The 20790-nt window shown below is 42.6% G+C and overlaps 3 protein-coding genes across 4 annotated transcripts; 1 reads left to right on the top strand and 2 right to left on the bottom strand.

Moving 5' to 3' along the window:
• The first annotated feature begins 2672 nt into the window (after positions 1–2672).
• LOC103723570 (hydroxyethylthiazole kinase family protein) lies at positions 2673–12685 on the top strand. 2 transcript variants are annotated; one of them, XM_089927665.1, is made up of 3 exons: positions 2674–3245; positions 6292–6698; positions 7979–8228. In XM_089927665.1, exons 1-2 carry the CDS (start codon positions 2754–2756, stop codon positions 6682–6684), a joined length of 885 nt encoding a protein of 294 aa, XP_089783791.1. In that variant the 5' UTR covers positions 2674–2753; the 3' UTR covers positions 6685–6698; positions 7979–8228. The 2 variants fall into 2 exon arrangements, with proteins under 2 accessions (XP_008812746.3, XP_089783791.1); XM_008814524.5 differs by having other exon boundaries at positions 2673–3245; positions 6292–12685.
• On the bottom strand, positions 11359–14050 carry LOC103723569 (chalcone synthase-like). Its single transcript, XM_008814523.6, has 2 exons — positions 13298–14050; positions 11359–12577 (listed from the first exon to the last, which is right to left on the bottom strand). Exons 1-2 carry the CDS (start codon positions 13473–13475, stop codon positions 11586–11588), a joined length of 1170 nt encoding a protein of 389 aa, XP_008812745.1. The 5' UTR covers positions 13476–14050; the 3' UTR covers positions 11359–11585.
• A 5196-nt stretch (positions 14051–19246) lies between these two features.
• On the bottom strand, positions 19247–20790 carry LOC103723568 (Galactose oxidase/kelch repeat superfamily protein). Its single transcript, XM_008814522.6, has one exon. The coding sequence runs from the start codon at positions 20678–20680 to the stop codon at positions 19484–19486; it is 1197 nt and encodes a 398-aa protein (XP_008812744.1). The 5' UTR covers positions 20681–20790; the 3' UTR covers positions 19247–19483.

The following is a 20790-nucleotide window of genomic DNA, read 5'->3' as shown; positions in this document are numbered from 1 at the left end:
TACTAAGTTGTCCAAATTTGATCCAAAATCATTATCTTGTGTCTTTATGGGGTATAGTGATAGGCACAAGGGTTACAGGTGTCTTTATCCTCCCACTGGACGTGTATATATCTCAAGACATGTAGTTTTTGATGAATCTGTTCTACCTTTCAAAGCCACTGACATACAGAAAAAAGGGACACCCGAACCTGTAGTAACAATTTTTCAAGAATGGTTTAATTCACCTGAGACACAGTTTGACTCAACTACAAACTCTACCCCATCCAATATGGCACAATATTCAGCTGATCCTCCTGTTACTGATATGCCTTTATTGAACAAATTGCATGACAATCTAGCAGACTCCTCATCAGCTACGGACTCTGCTTTATCTCTGGAGAATTTCTCACATGCTGACTTGCTTCCAGCTTCCTCACAAGATCAATCACCAGCTCAAGATTTGGTTCCTAATATTTCTCCTGAGTCAAATACAGAGTCCCTTCCTGATAATTCAATACCCTCTCATCCGATGCTTACTCGTGCTCGGGCAGGTATTAAAAAACCAAATCCTAAATATGCCCTGCTCCATACCTATGCAGATTTTCCTAAAGAGCCCCGCAATGTCAAAAGTGCTCTTTCACAACCAGGTTGGAAAGAAGCGATGATTGAAGAGCTGGAAGCCTTGTCTCAAAACAACACTTGGCAACTTGTTCCTAGGAAATCATCCATGAACGTAGTTGGGTCACGTTAGGTATTTAAAGTCAAGTTAAATGCTGATGGTTCGGTTAGCCGGCTCAAGGCACGTCTAGTAGCCAAAGGTTATCTTCAAATGGATGGGATTGATTTTTCAGAGACATATTCTTCAGTTGTTAAACCCGGCACTATCAGGTTAGTTCTGACTATAGCTACTGTCAAAGGTTGGAGTATACGTCAATTAGACGTTAAAAATGCCTTCCTTCATGGTTTCCTCACTGAAGAAGTTTTTATGGAACAACCTCCGAGATTTCAAGACCCTCAAAATCCTGATCATGTTTGCTTGTTAAACAAAGCTATCTATGGATTGAAGCAAGCGCCTCGAGCATGGTTTAATCGCTTCAGCTCTTTTCTTCTTGGTTTCATATGTAGTACAGCAGATTCAAGTTTATTTGTCCACTCTTCGGCTGCAGGGGTCTTAGTGTTATTACTTTATGTGGATGACATAATACTAACGGGATCTTCCTCTTCTCTTATTGAAACATTTACAACCACCTTACATAAGGAGTTCGCAATGAAAGATTTAGGTCCCCTGCATTATTTCCTCGGTATTCAAGTCTCTGCAGTTTCGGATGGCATTATTCTTCACCAAAGTAAATATGCTGTGGACATTCTGGAGCGTGACTTTATGCATGAAGCAAAACCAATTGCTACGCCAATGTGTCAAAAATCAAAGCCTGACCCGCAGTCCTCTCCTTATAAGGATCCCCATCATTATCGGTCCATAGTGGAAGCTCTGCAATATTTAACTTTGACACGTCCAGATTTATCTTTCTCTGTTAACTATGTTTCCCAGTTCATGCAGGAACCAACTAATTCTCACTTCACTATGATTCGACGCATTCTCAGATATATAAAGGGTACAGTGCATCTCGGCATTCACATACAAGCATTGAGTTGTTTGGAATTATATGCATTTTCAGATGCTAGTTGGGCAGGGTGTCCAGTCACTCGTCGTTCAACAACCGGGTACTGTACGTTCTTGGGAAGCAATATCATTTCATGGTGTGCAAAGAAACAACCTACTGTGTCTCGCTCAAGTTCTGAAGCCGAATATCGTGCAATGGCGCATGCAACAGCAGAACTCACATGGCTTACGTTCCTATTCAGAGATTTACATATTCCTCTGTCACAAGCACCCGTGTTATACTGTGATAACTTAAGTTCTTTGTTTATGACAGTAAATCCGGTGTTCCATGCCCGCAGCAAACATATCGAACTTGACTACCATTATGTACGAGAAAGAGTCGCACTGGGATTGCTTGTTACACATCACATTCCAACTCATTTACAGTTAGCCGATGTATTCACTAAACCGCAGACTCGTGCTAACTTAGAGGAATTACGACACAAATTGTGCCTAGTTCCCACGCACAATTTGAAGGGGGATGTTAACAGAGAGGATCAAATCAGAATAGAAGACCAAGTCAGCACAGATTGTGTTTCAAAAAACTTAAACTCACGAGTCCTAACCACCCTCAGATAACAACTCTTGTTTTTTCTTGTTTTACCTTGACCGTGTCTTGTGTAGTAAATCTCGGGATATATTCTGTAATTGGTTATCCCAATACTCAATAAAAAACAAGTATCCACCCACTCTGTTAGTGTGGTGAGACTTCAAAAACCATCGGTTCTTTGTTTTCTACTAATAATGCCATACCTTCCACTTTATATACATACATACATATGTATGTATGTATGTATGTATGTATGTACATTTGTATGTATATATATGTATGTATGGGTGTATATATGTCTTTCTCTCTCTCTACATCTTTGGTTTGTTAGATTGTGAAAGATTTGTTAAATAGATAATACTCACATCTGACCAACATAAACCTAGGTTGAAGGCCATCCATCCACAAAGATTTGTCACGGTCCAGATAATGTCGGCCTGTGGGGATATGTTCCGGGCCTTAGTTACGAGGGCTCAGTCCGGCCCAAAGACAGCAAGCGGCCCCTTCTAGCGCGTGACATCCTGCGGTGACGAGACGAGCGTTAGGAGGACGCGACTCGAGAGCATGGACGAAGCGGCGGCGATGACGGAGGCGGCGAAGCGCTGCGGCGAGGGGCGGGGCCCACCCAAGGCGGTGGTGCGATGGGGACGGAGGGCGTGGGAGCTTCTGGAGGCGGTGCGGCGGCGTGCTCCGCTGGTCCAGTGCATCACCAACTTCGTGTCCATGGACCTCGTGGCCAACGCCCTCCTGGCCGCTGGGGCGTCGCCGGCGATGATCCACTCCCTATCGGAGATCGACGACTTCACCCCCCGTGCCGACGCTATCTTGATCAACGTTGGTACGCTCTCCGACGGGTGGCTCCCATCTATGAGGGCGGCCGCCGCCGCCGCCGCCCGGGCTGGCCGCCCCTGGGTCCTCGACCCTGTCGCTGTCTCCGCCTCGGACTTCCGATTGGAGGCCTGCCTCAGCCTCGTGGGCCTCCGCCCCGCCGTCATCCGAGGCAACCCCTCGGAGATTCTAGGGCTTTCTTCCGCGTGCCGGATTCGCGACTCCAAGGTATTTAAAAAAGAAAAAAAGACTTCCCCACTTTTCTTATATCATGTTCTCTGCTTCACATAAATCCATTTTCTTGATCATTAGTCATTTGATTTCTACGAATTATTGAGCGAATAAATTTTTTTATAATAATATAGAAGACGTCTCTTTACTATTGAATTGGGAGTAACCTCAAAAGCGCTACTGAATTCTACTAGAAATTCTATTGACTTTGGAGAATTTGAATGAGTTGATTTTTAGTTTGTGGTATTGCACTAAATTGTTGCTGATATGAGCATACTTGAAAGCTAAACTCTATTTTGTATTTTGAGAAGGAGAGCTTGAGCCCTTCCAATTAGTCTTCATCTTTTTCTTTTTTTTTCCCTTCGTTCTTCAGGTTATGTAGGAGTTTTTTGTCGTAGAGTTTAGTTCCTTCGAAGAGCACTGGCAAGGAGTTCTTCCTTGCCAGTGTTCTACTGTTTATGCTAAGTTATGTTTTTCTCGTAGAGTTTAGTTCCTTCGAAGAACTTCACAAGGAAGTCTATGTCTTGTGACATGTTCTTCCCATTAGCTAAAACAATTTTGATCATTATTGGCAAATCGTCATGTTAAATGAATGGCAAAGGATGTTTATTGGTCGAGAAAGAGAATGGATGGACCTGCTTTGGGAGGAAGAATAATAGGATGATGGAGACAAGAAACTAAAAGGCATCAACAACTAGAATAAAGTGAATGGAGGATGTTGATGAAGAATGTCATGCCCTCAAACCCGTTACCTGGGTCGACCACGTGACATGGCCGCATGAACCCTAGAGCGATGCCCTAGAGATCATGCAAGGCCTGTCTTTTGATTCATACACATGCATGGCATTCCAAACTCAGGCAATGGTAGAAAAAAAAAATAATTCAAAGCATATATTCAATAGTTGACAATCTCTAATAATAAGAATACATCAAATTACTTCAAGAAAAGCTAATCAAATATTTTCTAGACCCTAGGCTCCTCACTGCTTCATCTCATGCCCGTCTACATGGCTGCATCTAAAAAAAGAAGAAGAGAGGTAATGAGCTTCACAATCCAGTAAGTTACCAAAACATCTTGTAAGATCAAGTATATTGTGCCAAAAAAAAAAGCATGATTTTCCATAAATAACAACATGCCGAAGAATACATGAACATAACATATCTATCAGCATAGATTCAAAAGATATAATCTATTTGGTCAAAATAAAATTTCCAAAACAACCAAGGATGGACCATCCATTCTCACTCTCCTAGTCCTCATGACTATGGCCACAATCGGCTCATGGCATGCCCTAAAAGAGACTAGATTCTTACTACAACATGTCGTAGATTCTAACTACAACATGTCGTAGATTCTAACTACAACATGTCGTAGATTCTAACTACAACATGTCGTCTATCAGTCATGCATTAGTGATCGCCCCACTGGAGGTCCGGAAGGAAACTAACTCTAAAATCACACGGAGATACATGCTTCCATCAGCATGTGCCAACGATCAACTCCGACTGGCTAGGCTCAAAAGAAAACTTGCTCTTGACTACAACACGCCGTTGGCCGTTATGTGCCAATAATTGCCCTACTGAAGGCTCGAAAGGAAACTAGATCCTAATTCCGTGTTATCATAGTCAGACTCGAGAGTGGCAAAATCAGAACATAATGTTATCAACACATTTATCGATGCAATAAAATATGATACATGCCCAAGTAATTCATATCATACTTAATCCAATAATATACAAATTAATTTCTTGCAACGTGCATATGATACTTAATTCCAGTAAAACATAATAGCAATAGATTAATTTTCAAACAATGCAAATCAGATCATGATTGAATACTAGGGGTAGAGGTAACTTACAATTTTCGCTATAAAATCTCTTGAAATTCACCAATCAGGAAGATCGTCTAAAATCTAAAATAATCAAATGTTGTATTAAACTTCGATAAAGCATCATATAACTTGAAGTGGCTTAAGGTATGGTCCAGTCTATGTCCAAACCACCGACACTAGTCTAATGTCTAGGGGTCTCGACCATCCTTTGGATCAAAATATGAATTTTACCAAGAGGTTAGGTTCATGGTTATCTATATGTAAAGGAATTGGTTGTGATCGCGCATCCACACTAGCTGGACCTAGGTTTCCACCTGATCAAATTAAGGTTCTTGGGTTAGATTGAATGTATCAATTAAAAGAAAATTAGACTCGGGCTAGGTCAACTAATTGATATATAGAGGAGAGAGACACTCAATCTGAGTTCAATCAGGGCCGGGTTTTGATTCATTGGCAATTTGGGCTAAATCACTGTCACACATAGAGAAGAGACTTGTGTGTGATTGGTACTGGTGGAGTCACTGACAATGAGTGGCGCCTTTAAACACCGGATCATTTGGAAGAGTTTGTGTTAAATATTAGAATACACTGGTATCTAATTCATATTGTGGATGTTCGTAAGAGATGATATATGCTCTGCACCAATTATTTTTATATTCCAACTTGAAAACTATTTGATGAGGAAAGAAAATGAAACATTCATATATATGAAGAGAAAGAATGTTTTATTCGACTTGTAAATGGGCATGGAGATTACTTTTGATCTTAAATTGTATCTTCTTTTGTTTTCAAAGACTCTTTAGTAGGAAAACAAGGTTGCGGGAAAGCTAGAGTAATGTGTTTGCAAAGCAACCGATGTCAAAGAGAAGGAAGAAAACAGGATGCTGTAATAAAGCAACTCTTTGAAAAAAAAAAAAAGAGAAACAAGAGAGAAGAAAAGTCCCCCATACCAAACAATGGCTGAGGGTACAATTGATAGCAGAATTCTCTATCATTTGATCAACATAACACACAGCTCATAGAAATTGATGAAGCATAAAAATAAAATTTATTGAGTTGAAATTTTGTAGGATTCTGTTTTTGGGGAATATCTTGTAGGACTCTTTCGAAATTCTCTTCAACTATGATGCTTTTCATGTATTTGAATCATATGCCCTGCTCTCCTAGTACTTATTCTGTTTATCATGCATTTACGCAAAAATCATGAGCAGGGTGTGGACAGCTCCCATGAACCAATGGATGCTGTGGGAGCTGCCAAGTCATTGGCACAAGCCAGTGGCGCCATAGTTGCAGTATCTGGAGCTGTGGATGTCATCACGGATGGACGGCAGGTGGTGGGTGCACGCAACGGGGTGGCCATGATGCAGAGGATCACGGCAACAGGGTGTGCCGTCACAGCACTTATCGCTGCCTTTGTTGCAATTGATCCACCAAATGCTCTGGAAGCCACTGCATGTGCTCTCTCCATCTTTGGCTTGGCAGCTGAGCTGGGGATGGATATGGCAAAGGGACCGGCCTCACTGCGGATGCATATGATTGACTCACTTCATGGACTTGATGAGCACACTGTAGCTTCCCGGGTCAACATTTCCTCCGTAGCATAGGCTCTCGACAACAGGTATGTTTATGCCTTCTTCATATCTATACAATGATAAATTCGAATGATTTCCATAGTACAGCCAATACAAGACGAGGTGAATTTTACTGAGCTTCTCTTTTTTGTTTTTTCATTATTTCTATATAAACTGGAGAAGTGCTACCATAAAATTAGTCAGGACATGATAACTTTTTTTTCTTCCTTTTCCATTAAGAACTGGCCAATATATTGGTCTTCTTTTATCAAGTCATGACTTGATTGAGTTATCTGGCTGCTAATTACCTAATAATAGCACAGTGCATTCATGAAAATTGAACACAGAATCTTGGAGCTGCACCCAGATATACTTTATCAGAAATTGATGTCTACAGGTAAATATAATAATATAAGTTGGAAAGATGTTCTCTAAGTTGTTGGCTTTATAGGAAAGGGAAGAAATGCTATTATAGAATAACTCGTTGTATTGATGTATCCTTTAACAATGGACTAGCATCAAACTGAAGTCATGCAAATTGAATCATCTGCTGTGCGATATTTGCACCGTAGAGTGCAGTGCCATCTTGAAGAATTGTGGCTCTCTTTTTAACTTCCAATGCATTGCATATATCTTGTACTAAAAAAAAAAAGTACATATCTTCATAAATAAATGAAAGCTGCCCATCAGCTATCTACCGTGACATAGAACTTTGCAGTACAAAAATCCTATTGTATTGGATCTGTGCTCTGTTTTAAAACGTTTTAATGTTTTGATTGAAGCTGCATTCGCTGTAGGCTTCACTGAGCGCTGCATCATGATCATTCACCTTCCCAATTTTCTGCCAACTCTTCTCCATTCGAGCTTGGTCCATATTGTGCCACTCGGCCCAATCAGCGGTTGACACAGGCTCTAACTCCAATTTTCTGCTGAGAAAAATTGGAGTTGTCGGAAGAAAACCGTAGTAGCTTTTAATTTGAAAATATGTCTGGCCCACCACTTTATGGCTCGGAATATTTAGTCTCTTATTGGGGCATTAGATGACCGAGATGTCTGGCCCACCAGAATGATACAATTGTAGTGTTGTCACGAGCCAATTTAAAATGTGATGGCAGCTGAATTTCCTTTCACCGGATGTAAGACAAAGGAGGGGCCGGCCGGCCGGCCGACGGCCTTTGAAAATATCGCGGTGGAGATTTGGTCCCCTCTCCCATGATGATATTGGAGACGGTGGGTGGGATGGAAATACGACGAATCCATCGTAAATTAATAGTGGATTGCTGTTGTGATCATTTCTTTTAACCATCGTAAAACTGCTTTTGTACAGTTGTAGATTTACAGGGTGCAGGTAGGTGAGAATGACACAAAAGCACATGAAAGGAAGAGAAAGGAGGGCAACGGATAAGGTATACCATGTAAAAATAAAAGGTTTTTACTGGTGAAACCTCGAAGAGCCAGGTATGACATGAGGTCAGAATCTGTCGGAATCTAACAGTCGAGAGTCGTGATGTAATTATGTTAAATCACTAAACAGTAAAGGAATATATCCAGGTTTTTTTTGGGGGGAGGGGTACAAAGAATATATCCAGTTTACAGGCACAATTTAATTTACGAGTTTTTTTTTTTTGTGTGTGTGTGTGGGGGGGGGGGGGGGGGGGGGGGATGAGATCCGAAAGCCTAATCCCTAATAAACTAATGAGAATTAATTCGTAGAATTTTATAATTACCTACTTAGGCTCTTTAGCAACAAAGTAAATAAAATTTTATAAAAATCTGGTAACTGGTTTTTCCTTGGAGACTCCTAATGTAGACTGCCAGGACTCGTTTTGTTCAGTAAAAAAATATAATTAATAATAATAAAAAATATTTCATTGGAGTTTTTTTTAAAAAAGTAGTATTTTATAAAAATAAATTTATACTTTATGTAAAAGAAAAATGGGCAAGGAGCATAGCAAAGTTATCTTTTATTAATTAAAAATTAGATTTTTTAAAAAATATTCATTAACCATCAAAATTGATGAATAAATTTTTTTATTAAAAATATAATAAATATTTTGTACAACTTTTTAAAAAATAAATATTCGATGAAACATAAGCCATTTATAATATAATAATTTTTTTTGGTCAACTAAATATGTAAAAAATATTTTTTAGATATTATATTTTCAGAAATCAGTTTTTCAGAAAAAGATATTTTGGTGAATAATTTTTTTAAAAAATTAATCAAATCTTTAATTTATTCGGGTTTAAAATCCTATTTTTCAAATCCCATCCTTAAAAATAAATAATTTATATTTATTAAACTGTTATTAACAAGGGAAACTAAAGAGATATTCTCAAATGAAAACAATAATAACTTATTGTTTTAATCAGATTGAGAGATCCAGCGTATCTTGCAGTTTGGACGTTTTCTGCATGCGTTGTCGGGAATCCTGCCAGAGTGACCTGGACGGGCCCGGGCAGCACAGCTGTCTTTTTTTTTTTTTTTTTGTCAAGCAAGATACACTGCTTATGTTTGCATGTGGGGTCCATATCAATCACTGTCTCACCGGCTGTCCATATGTTGCGGCACGGGCCAAATCGTGGCGGTCCGTGCAATGATGGGCGATTTTTAGATTAATTTTAATCTGCGCATGCTATTAATATTCTTAATCTAATCAGCTTCTTTTCGGATTTCTAGCCTCGGTGATTCTTCGTGTCTCTCCTTGCTCCTGGACAGGCATGATCATCTTATCACAACCCTGTCAGTTAAGAATTTTTTCATATGAATGTTTTATTTACTTAAATATATAACTGATCTTTTATATATTTTTAAAAAAATATATATTCAACTAAACATAAATCAATCTAAAATATTCTCTTTTTTTTATGATCAACAAAATGTTCAAAAATAATTATTTTAGGTATCATATGTCCGGCATCAATTTTTTGGTACGATACAATTATTTTAAGTGCCGGTTTTTTTTTTTTTTGAGATAAATTTATATGTTGTCTGGTACTACCGGTATGTTTGGTGTCCATCATAAAAAATTACTTAAGATGGTAATGCGGCAAGTTTGATAATGCGGACACAACTTAATGCGCATCCACTCTAGTGAAGTTTGGAGTTCTCTGTTTTTTTTTTAAAAAAAAAAAAAACTAAAGGAAGGTGGGGTGTATACAATGGAATAAAGTTTTTTTTCGTACTATAGTAGAGGGAGATCTGCTCACATGTGCCGATGGTGCTGGCTTAGATCAGATGGGCGGTTGGGGATAGTCAGTCTGTTGATGTCCTGGAGGACAGATGGGTGACAGAGCACCCGTTGAGTCGGCTACCGACGATGATTGATCCGGTGAGGCTTTCAGTCAGTGATCTCATTATCTCTAGTGAAGGCATGTGAGATGAGGGGCTAATCAGAGAGGTCTTCAGGACTTAGATGGCTGAGAGGATCCTTGCTATCCCGCTCCCTCACGAGGGCACGACGGATAGGTTGATTTAGGCAGCAACCGAGAGGGTTAGGGTGCGCTCAGCTGATGTGAAAGCGGCGATAGGTGGTGAGAGCTCGAGGCATTTGGACCGTGGTTGGATTTGGAGGATGCGGGTCTATCTCGGGTTGCTCTATTCATCTAAAAGGTGGCCTGGAAATGCCTACTGACTAGGGATGTTTTGGCGAGGAGGGGGATGAGGTTCTCTTCATCATGTGTGAACTGCTCGGAGGTAGAGGAGACAGTCAGCTACGTTCTACTACATTGCCCTCAGGCCATTCAGATATGGAGAGAGGCATCCTTCCACTTGTCGAGATCCACTGAGTCTGCATAGGAGTTACTTCGGCATATGAGGTCTGCCATACATGCTCCAACTTTTGCAAGGTGGGGTGTTGTTGGTGCTTATCTGGCTTATCATATTTGGCTAGATAAGAATGAAAGAGTCTTCGAGGACACGAGGGTCCCCCCTGAGGATTTTGGTGGGTAGAGATATCCATCAGGCTATTGAAGTCACTGAGGCTACTATGACTGTTTAATCTAGGCTGGTTAGGGACATCTGGGTCCTTAGATCCTAAGCTCTGTTCTCTCCGTTCGTTTTCTTCGTTCTGTCCCGGCAAACAGGAGCCCCCATCTCCTGGCTACCTAAAGATTAACTTTGATGGCAGTCTGCCAGCTAGCAGAGGTTGTACTGGTGTTGCCTTTGTGATTAGGAACATGAGTCCATGTTGATAGCGGCGGAAGGGCGGTGCACCTTCGAGACTTCAGTTTCTGGAGCGGGACTCAAAGCCGCATGAGAGGGAGTTTTCTATGTGAGATGAGTTCTGGAGGCAGGGCGCATCATCCAGGAGGGTAACTCAATAAAGGTGATTGAGCTAATTCTACAGGAGAGGCCGAAGGTGTCTGATCACCTCTTTCTAGATAACATCTAGAGGCTACTGAAGGAGTGAGATGCCTACTAGATTGTGCATGCGTTCCAAAAAGCAAATCAAGCTGCTATTTGGATCGCCTCTTTTGATGCTCACCATTTTGGAGAGAGTTTTTAGACCCGTTTTGTATCTGTTTCTCCATCTTTGTGGAATATTTTGTCTCTTAACTTTGATGGCAATGCTCACGCGAGAATAGTATGAGCTGCCGATGTACCAAAAAAAAAAAAAAAAATCCTAAAGATCAAAGCTGTAATTATGTTGGATCCTTCTCCTATTTATAGTTTCTTAAAAAATTATTGAAGAGAAGTTGGAGGGCTACTTGAATCCCTACATAGGATCCTTTAGTTAAGCGAAGAATTCATCGAGGCAATGAATTCCTCTTTAACAGATTACATGATACATACACCCGAAATCATCGAGAAGATGAATTCGGCTCACAACAAACATTCACAACACACAGATAACACCATTGCCTCCCACTCCCGTACCTAGTACCTAGTAACTGCATGCAGCTTAACGCATGCAAGAGCTGCATGGCCCATCTCAGATAGGCACGCCATGGAGCACCACCGTCTCCACCGTGAGTCCCGGCCCAAACCCAAAGAGCACCCCCCACTCCAGCCCCTCGCCGGTCGTCCCCAGCCCCTCCTCCGCCGACCGCCGCCGCATCTCGTCCAGTATGAACAGCACGCACGCGCTCGACATGTTCCCGAACTCTCTGAGCACGTGCCGCGTCGAGCTGAGCTTGGTTGGCTCCAGGCCCAGCTTGGACTCCACCTGGTCCAAAATGGCCGGCCCGCCAGGATGGGCTATCCAGAACAACGAATTCCAGTCCGATATCCCCAACGGCTGGAACGCCCCGACCAAGCTATGCTCGATGTTCTTGGAGATGAGTCCCGGCACGTCCTTCAGCAGATGGAACGTCAGCCCGGCCTCCGTCAAATGCCCGTCGATGGCGCCGTCGCTGTCCGGCAGGATGGTCTGCGACGCCGACACGATCTCGAATATCGGCCTTTCGACTGTGGTATCGGGATCGGCGCCGACGATGAGCGCGGCGGCGCCGTCGGCGAAGAGCGCCTGGCCGACGAGGCTGTCGAGGTGGTCCTCGGAGGGCCCTCGGAAGGTGACGGCAGTGATCTCGGAGCAGACGACGAGGACGCGGGCGCCGCGGTGGTTCTCCGCGAGGGCCTTGGCGAGGCGGAGGACGGTGCCGCCGGCGAAGCAGCCCTGCTGGTAGAGCATGAAGCGGCCGACGGAGGGGCGGAGGCCGAGGAGCTTGGTGAGCTGGTAGTCAGCGCCGGGCATGTCGACGCCGGAGGTGGTGCAGAAGATGAGGTGGGTGATCCTGGACTTGGGCTGGCCCCACTCCTTGATGGCTCGGACGGCGGCGTCGCGGCCAAGCTTGGGGACCTCGGTCACCACCATGGCCTGCCGGTCGTCCAGGGAGGGAGCCTTGTGGTCACAGATGTTGGGGTGCTGCTTCAGGATCTCTTCTGTGAGGTACATGTGCCGCTTTTTGATCATGGACTTATCACCTGCGTCCATTTAAATGCCATTCGATGAAGAAGAACGGGATATCAGATTTTTTTCTTCCTCTTGTTTTATTTTACAGTAAAAGAGGAGAGAGAGAAAAAAAAAAAAAACACTCTCCATGCAGTATTGTTCTTTTGAGAAACTACAGGCATTACCTAGCTTCCAAGCTTCCAATATTCGATAATTCAACGTTTTTATAGTTGGAACAGATTTAGCTTTGTGGGAATCTAGAGGGGTCAAGCTATCTTGGATTCTGAAGCATAGATTTGACCAAGCCAGCCATTGCAGTACTCTCGCATGAACTTTATCCATCTATATGCTACTTTTATTTAAAATAATAATTTTTTTCTAGTACATACTTTCGATTATCTCAAGAAAACTGATAAATTCGCTGCACTATATGGCAAAAAAAAATGCTGTATCGGGTGCAAATTTTGAGAACCAGCAAAGAAAATACCATCATACAACAATTTTGAATTACAGTACATGCCTTTAAAAAAAAAAAATTATAGTACATGCCTACATGTCTCGAACGAAAACCAATAAAATGTTAAGCAATATGGGGCAAATATTTCCCCCGTGGCTGATGGTCCTGCTACCATCTGGATTTTGTGACCAAGCCAATGTGGTCATTCTCCCGGAGATGGAACACTTGAAAACAAAACGCCATTCTTTCGCACATCACTGGAGAAGGAAAAACAGAAAAGATGAGATGTTCTTACACATGCGCTTGAACTTTTCCTTGAGCTCACGCATGTGCTCGCAGTTGGTGATGCGGAAATAGTAGTCCGGGTACGTGCCCTGATCCACGGCATTCGGCGGCGTCGCCGTGCCGATGGCCAGAATGGCGGCAGTGCCGCTGGCCCTCTGCGCCTTACGGATGGAATCAAGGCTCACCATTCTTTCTCGCAGTAGCGGTGGAAGGTGGAAGACGAATGGCTCGGAGTCTCGCAGGGAATAGGGAGATTTATGGAGCTGGGTTGGGTTGGTGGCAGCTGCCAGTGCTACCTTGTCCCCAATCAATGTGGACGTACAACATGCCCGTTTATAATATCACGGGCAAGATTAAAAAAAGAAAAAAAGTACAATCAAGCTAATAAACAGCAAAAAGATCGCTTGGACTTGATTCTTTTACCAACAAATGTTTGCTGAGCTCAGATCTACTGGCAAATAAGTAAAGCACCGTGCCACCCGTTGTTCAAGAACATCCGAACTATAATCAGAGATCAAATAACTGTGCAGACAAAGCATATATTTATATATAAAATAACAGATTAGATAGCTAATCATTCTAGAAAAATTCTATAGCTTGAAAAGAAAAGGATTATTTGGTGCACTCCAAAATTTATTATTTTTTTATATTTTTGAATGTATTTATATTAGGTATGTATGGCGCATCCGTTTTAGTAAAAAAAATAAAAATAAAGCACTTAGATCCGTGATGGAAAAAAAGAGAGAAAAAAACAAAGACGGGTCCTGCAGCACAGCACATGAGCACGGTTGGGCATTTATTTGGGCTGTTTTGTCTTGGCCTGGCCCACACGCCAATTTGATGCCAATGAAAACTATCGAGCATTATTGCCCTGATCAACCTCATTTGATGGAATATTGATGACAACTGACATTATTTTTTTCGAGAATAAGGGAGAACATCGCAAATTATTTACAGAAATATATTTGTTTTGGTTACGGGAAGTTGAATTATTTAGCCGAGCAAACACCAGGACTTACAAGAATGGGATTACATAGTCTATCATTGCCCTTTTAAAATTTCTATTACTCTAGTATTGCCCTTTTACAGAGATGCTAATCTTGATTATATAAGCACTATCTCTTAATATTTCTACTAGTCTAACATTGCCCTTTTACTTAACATAGTTTTCTCATTGAAATTTCTATAGTATTGTAGTTTCTGGACTGATAGTAGCCTCTTCGTGGAACTTATATCTGCTCATCATTGGGATGCTGTAGAATAATAATTACTTTGATAATTTACGTCCAAAGTAGACCTACCGTATATTTGCCCGCATCTCTTCGAATATAACATCCGTTATGAGATATATGTGATATTTGCTTGCCGAGGATATCCGTTGATCCCTCTCAAAATTAATATGCATTTTAAAGCCATAAGTGCAAAACTCTAGAGGCAGTGGAGTAGTATCCCTTCTTTTCACAATAGAAAAAAAAACTTCAAATCTGCATTGCAATAAAATGCTTGGTGGTCTCCTAGCATCTTCTCAACTTATTATCCATAGGTATGTTTAGCTGGAAAAAAGTTGGACTCTGAAATGGAAATGTGAATGAGTGGCTCCTATTTTGGTTGTTCTATTCCATTTCGATTCTTAGAGGAATGAGAATGCTCCAATCCTTTAAAATCCAATCTCTACTCTTCTATAGTATTCAAATCAGATTCCGACTCCAATTCCCATCACAAATCAAACGTGTTAAGGATGTGGCCATTTTGATTTTCATTCCGATACCGATTCCAATTATGTTCATGTACCGAACATGCCCTTAAAGATAGAGATCGATATAAGGTGCTAAATTGTTAAGTAGGATTGCCAAATTTTTTTTCTATCTATAGGATGCGCTGATAAGAACCTAGCTACCATCTCACATAAAGTATACCCTATCAAGGATGGAGTTTTAGCTTATGCTGTATAATGCACATGATGCATCCCTAATCTCAAGGTCGTGGTTTCTATAAGGGTTTTGGAAGTTGGATGAAGAGAGCGGTATCATTCTTCTTATAAAATAAGGCTATACATCTTATGCATCGAAGGGAGCGGATCCAAAAGCAAGATTTGACTACAAAGAGAAGAGTATCATTCGTTGAGTTCCATTAAAAATTGCATCAATTATTGACGAAGCTTAAATTGGGACACAGATTAGAAAGCAACATGTGTGCGAAAATCAAATTTTGACAAGTTGGTAAGCTTGTCCCACAGAGATTTAAGCTTCTCATAATAAATGACAACAAATGAGTTGCCTTGTTCAGCTGTTGCGATATCACACATTAATTTAACAATTCTTGGCCTATTGCTTCCAGAAATTCATTCTTCTAAATCTTTCCAAATTTCATAGGTTGCTCAATAATAAAGAACATTATCTAATATATATATAAAGAGCACATTTAAAATCCATAAAACAAATAGATTATTGACATGGTCCTATAACGAATATATGGAAGATGTGGCGGGATACCGTAAAAGGGACCCAACTATGGACCCAATTTATTTTTCGTATTGAAAGCCATTTTCATGGCACCTAACCAACTGTAATAATTATCATCAATCAAATATTTGAAAATAAAGATAGCACCTGGGTCAATGAGAGGGATGGAGGTGGAGCGATTTGAAGTAATGGCGGAAGAGTTAGTAATGGGTGCAGCCATAATGGTGATAAATAAAGGCTAACCAAGTAAGAGATGTATTATTGCATAAAAACAATAAAAAATTTTAATGAACCTTGGAAGCGGTAGAAAATTAGGAAACTCCTTTTAATGGTGATCAAGAACTAGATCTTTGATGTCTCCAAAGAAAACCCCTACGGCCAGGAGGGATACTAATCGGGCTTTGAAATGCTGAAAAAGAGAAGAAGAAAGTGGTAGTTAAAAGGCTCCTGTTGGAAAAAGAAAAGACAGCCCCTGATGCACCGCCATCGAGACGACGATGGGGAAGAAAACCGTGGGGCTGAATGCCCAATAAAAAATGGGCGGCTTTGATATCATGTTATGAAATAGATCTGTAGCTAAAAGGCTTTATTTTTATTAGCTATGATGATATGCTTGTATACATGGGATTAATATCCCCACATCAAATGACTGATATGATTCATATAAAAAAATTCTTTACAAATATGTATATTGTTGGCGAAATGAAGGAATGATTTTCATTATATGAGATTATATAGCTGGTCATAGGTGCCAAATTTGGTTGCACGATTGGCCAAAAAAATTAGGCAAGGATTTTCATCATATGAGATCATATCGCTATCTATATCCGACTAATTTGGTGCTGAAAGAATCAAAAATCAAAAAATAATTTTCATCATGGCCATCAAAGTTTCTCTTGTTATGCGTACGGAAGGGACCGCGTCTCCGGCGTTCCACCTCTACAGCGGACCACTTGGAAGGGCTGAAATCCCGTGGAGCGTCGACAAGTCATCGGGTTCCAAGTCCCTATGCTGAATGACAAGGAATCTCTTAATTGTATGCATAATCATGTTATTATCAGAAACAAATGATATCTCATCAATTTTTTTTATTTTCTGATACACCGGCAGGCCACACTAATCTTGGATGAGCATTGTCTACATAATCAAAAGCCAAAACGCTCCAAAATAGTGGAGGAATAAGTACACCTGGGGTCCAGAGAAACTCTTTAGAGTGATGAGCAGTAAAAGAGACGAGCTCTGTTCATCTTTCGAAATACATGCATAGCCTGAAAGACATCACACTCGTACAGTAAGCACCGGACTTTCTCTAAAATTGAATAGTCGGTGACCCCCGACCTTTCCTGAAGAATCTTCTGAACCACCTCTCCTGAGTCTCCCTCCAGAATTAATGATACATCGGGCCTCTAGAACTTACCTTGCATGTTGAAATCGCCGTCGCCCCTCCAGAATGAGATGAGAGAGAGATACCTATTTCATCAATTTTCAATGTCACGCAATGTTGAAATCGTTGTGAATCATTTAGCATAAGCTTAGCAATCAATAGTTCTTAAAATATCCTGCCGTCAGCTTACAGTCGGTGCAGCTTCTTTGGCTTCTCCTGCATGTCTCCATCATGCTTCCAACGCATGTAATATTTTTTATTTGAGCTTGCGCATAGATATCTAATTTTCTACCAATCTTTCTTTCCTAATATATCTTTTGGAGGGCCCTTTATATATATTATACTAAATTAGATATATTTCTGTTGCCACTAAATTCTGAACCAAGTTGGGATCGTGCCTGGCTCGCCTTAAGGTCGGTGAGAACCGAGCTAAATGAGGTCGGATGAGACCGAGGTGAGAAAGATCTAGTTGCCATCGAGACTAACCTACAAGCAGTCTACTTGCTGAAAAATTTCTGACGAAGGACCCTCTAATGGTTAAGTCAGAATAATAGAGTAACAACGTGGAAGAAAAAAATTTGTAGAGATTAGTCTCCAAAACTGAGCGTATCTAAGGATCCCCGAGCCACCTTTTTATATAAGGTAAACTACTGATCTGTTACCTGATTTGGCACGACGTGCTTTAATTGCGAGATAACGGTCTGCTCCACGGTAACAACGTAGAAACCATCCTGTATAAACAACATGCGGCAATAATTACGCCGATCGTGTATTGATTATAGTGTTACCATAACTGCCGGTCTTTATTAGGACAAGCAGAGTAGCACCTTGGTTTTTACCGAAGTTATTCACCTTGGTTAATACCAAAGTCAAGTAGATCGGCCTAATCCGAGATCAAGATATCCAATTCTTTTCCCATCAACTCCGATCCATGCTTCTTCAATGCCAAAAATAAATTTGCCAACCATATATCTGGCATGTAGAATGCAACTGCCTCGTCATAACTGGATGCTGCATAAAAAAATAAGACTCGACTCCTTATATGCACTCCCTCATTTACATGAAGCTTTGAGGGTTGCTGCCGCTGCGCTCCGGTGAGGTATCCACATGTTTTGGGGCAATCCACGTGGCATGTTATATTTTTCTAGTCAACGTTCCAAAAAATCGCTTACTCTAGTGACGTTTCATGGATGGAGATAAAATATATATATATAGCGACAAGAGCTCTATCTTCCCCCTCCATATCTTTCACCTTTTTCAATCCATGAATAACAGGATAATTAATTAACCGGCAGTTAGCTATCAGGCATTCAAATCCACCACCGATTTGCTTTTCTTGTTTTATGAATCTATATACACTTGCATTTCATAGTTTGACATTTATGAATCCTTATCCAGTCTAAGGTTTCAACGACCCCATCATCACCCATCACCTAATAAAATAATTATGGTATAGTGGGAGTTAGCTTCAGTCAGCTCCAAAATCCCCTTGACCCATTACAAGTTACCAACTCCCAGCTTAGTTGCGACGATACCGTAATCCAAAATCCTCTTTTAGAAGATGCAGTATTACTGTTTATTCTTAGAAGAACAATATTGCTGAAAAAAAAGCTTGATTGCCAGATAATTAATTATGGCAGCACAAAGGACAACATTGCTGTAAATAAGCTTTCTCATCTTTCAGATATGGCATCATCACGGTGGGCTGAGGACCAAGAAACCACAGGCGTCAGCACGATACCAGCTCGGTTGTTGGGCAGCAAAGATCTGCAGGTAGGCCAGAGTATCTCCATGTCTCGATCCACTCACTACGCCCAAAGCATGGCACGAGAATAGGATCCAAGGAACGACAAGAAGAACTCCGGGGACTCATTAACCAAAAGAAGAGCCCACCGCCTTTGAAGGACGAACTTATAAAAGAAGCAATTAAGAGCCACCAAATGCCAATGTGACGCCCCAAGTTTTCAATTAATAATCCCACAAAGGCTCAGAAGGCCACACCCCTTACACCATTTATTTTTATTTCCTCCAAATCTTAAATGGATTCTGTTCTGATCGATAGCTTTTCTTTGCCCCACATAAAGAGAGAAGAAGATGATGATGGATAGCCGTCTTCCAAGGGAATTACCAAAATTATTCATTTGTAAATTGTCATATAATTACAACCTATCTTCTTTCAGAACAAATAGAAGCACATTATCGACTCATAACACTCATCTAGATAGTTAAAATCCAGCATTAAACAGTAAAATAAATAAAAGGCAGGAAAAAAATAAAAAGAAAGAAGAAGAAGTAGAAGAAGCACAAACTCATCAACCCCGACCTAGAGAAGAGTGATGATGAGAAGAAGCTAGTGAACTCCTCCACCGGGGGCCAGCACAGCACGCAGCACAACAGGGGAGCAGAAAGCTATCACCTTGTGGAAGCGGTTCACAGTCCCCGGCAAAGGCGGAACCTTGCTCCACCTGCACGTCAGATTCTGCGTCAAGGGGGCCGAGGAAGAGGTGGTGGTGGTGGTGATCTCACAGACGCAGGCCGGGTAGGCCTTGTGGTGGTCCTCGTTGAAGACGTAGACGAGGCCGTCCAGGCCGACGCACTTGAGGCTCGCGAACTTGTTGTCGTCGTCGTCGGTGTCGAAGAGGGAGGCGAGGAGGTCGTGCGGCATCACGGCGATCTCCGCGAAGTCCATGGTCCGGGGGTCCACCGCCCAAAGCGCGAAGCAAGGCGGCCCGTCGGGGCTGTTGCAGAGGCCGGCGAGGACGAGGCGGTCGCCGCAGGCGAGCAGGAAGGAGAAGAGAACCCCCGGCGGCTGGAGGGTCCGGACCCCGGTCCATGCCCGCCGCCCGAGGTCGAAAGCCGCCACGGAGCAGGAGTAGATCCCGAACACGAAGAAGAGCCGCCCATCGAGGAGCGCGCCCGAGAGCCACTGGGACGAGTTCCCACCCCGGTAGTCCGGCGGCAGTGGGGGGCACAGCTCCCAGGAATCCGACGCCGTGTCGTAGATCTCCACCGCGAGTCGGTCCTCGATGTCGACGAGCCCCCCTACGAAACGCGCACCGCCGGCAACGATGAACCGCGGCCGGCCGCTGCCGGCGAAGACGCCGACGAGGGGGTTGCAGCGGGAGAAGTGGAGCGGGGACGTCTCGCGCCAGGGACCGCGGAGGAGGGGCGCGTAGCAGAAGCGGGTGGAGGAGGTGGTGGCGAAGAAGAATCCGCCGGCGCCCGAGAAGCAGTCAACGTGGGCGGCGGCGGAGGGGTGCGGGGAGGGGGGCAGGGCGACCCATTCTCCGGCGTCCGGGTCGAAGCCAAAGGCCTGGTTCTTGCGGAGGACGACGTTGTTCTGGCCGCAGAGAAAGAACCAAGGCCTTCGCTGGCGCGTCGCGGCGGCGCGGGCGGCGAAGGCGGGGTCGGTCACCACCGCACGCCACTGACGGCAGACGGCGCCGGCCCGGACGATCGAGCGGAGGGGTAGGTAGGAAAGTATCAACTCCGTCAAGTCCCAGCTCAAGCTCGCCCACCCCGCCGTTCTATTCTCCGTCGTCGTCATCGTTAGGATAAGGGTTTGGGCCGTTAGGTGGGGAAGACGAGGAACACGGGTATGGAAGGGGAGGACGAGAAGATGAGAGGCTTGGACGGATATATCAATGGGGTGACGTG

The sequence above is a fragment of the Phoenix dactylifera genome, chromosome 16, assembly GCF_051530095.1.
Source record: "Phoenix dactylifera cultivar Ajwa chromosome 16, Ajwa_hap1_PhDact_Kaust_v1.1, whole genome shotgun sequence".
NCBI lineage: Eukaryota > Viridiplantae > Streptophyta > Magnoliopsida > Arecales > Arecaceae > Phoenix > Phoenix dactylifera.
The sequence above is the reverse complement of the archived record's forward strand: the minus strand, read 5'-3'. Positions and strand labels throughout refer to the sequence as shown.

Excerpts from the sequence above, each read along its gene's own strand:
- LOC103723569 (XM_008814523.6), bottom strand. The coding sequence starts at position 13,475 with ATGGTGAGCCTTGATTCCATCCGTAAGGCGCAGAGGGCCAGCGGCACT. Across the intron at positions 12,578-13,297 it reads GGAAAAGTTCAAGCGCATGT|GTGATAAGTCCATGATCAAA; the intron begins GTAAGAACATCT and ends AAATGGACGCAG.
- LOC103723570 (XM_008814524.5), top strand. The coding sequence starts at position 2,754 with ATGGACGAAGCGGCGGCGATGACGGAGGCGGCGAAGCGCTGCGGCGAG. Across the intron at positions 3,246-6,291 it reads GCCGGATTCGCGACTCCAAG|GGTGTGGACAGCTCCCATGA; the intron begins GTATTTAAAAAA and ends AATCATGAGCAG.
- LOC103723568 (XM_008814522.6), bottom strand. The coding sequence starts at position 20,680 with ATGACGACGACGGAGAATAGAACGGCGGGGTGGGCGAGCTTGAGCTGG.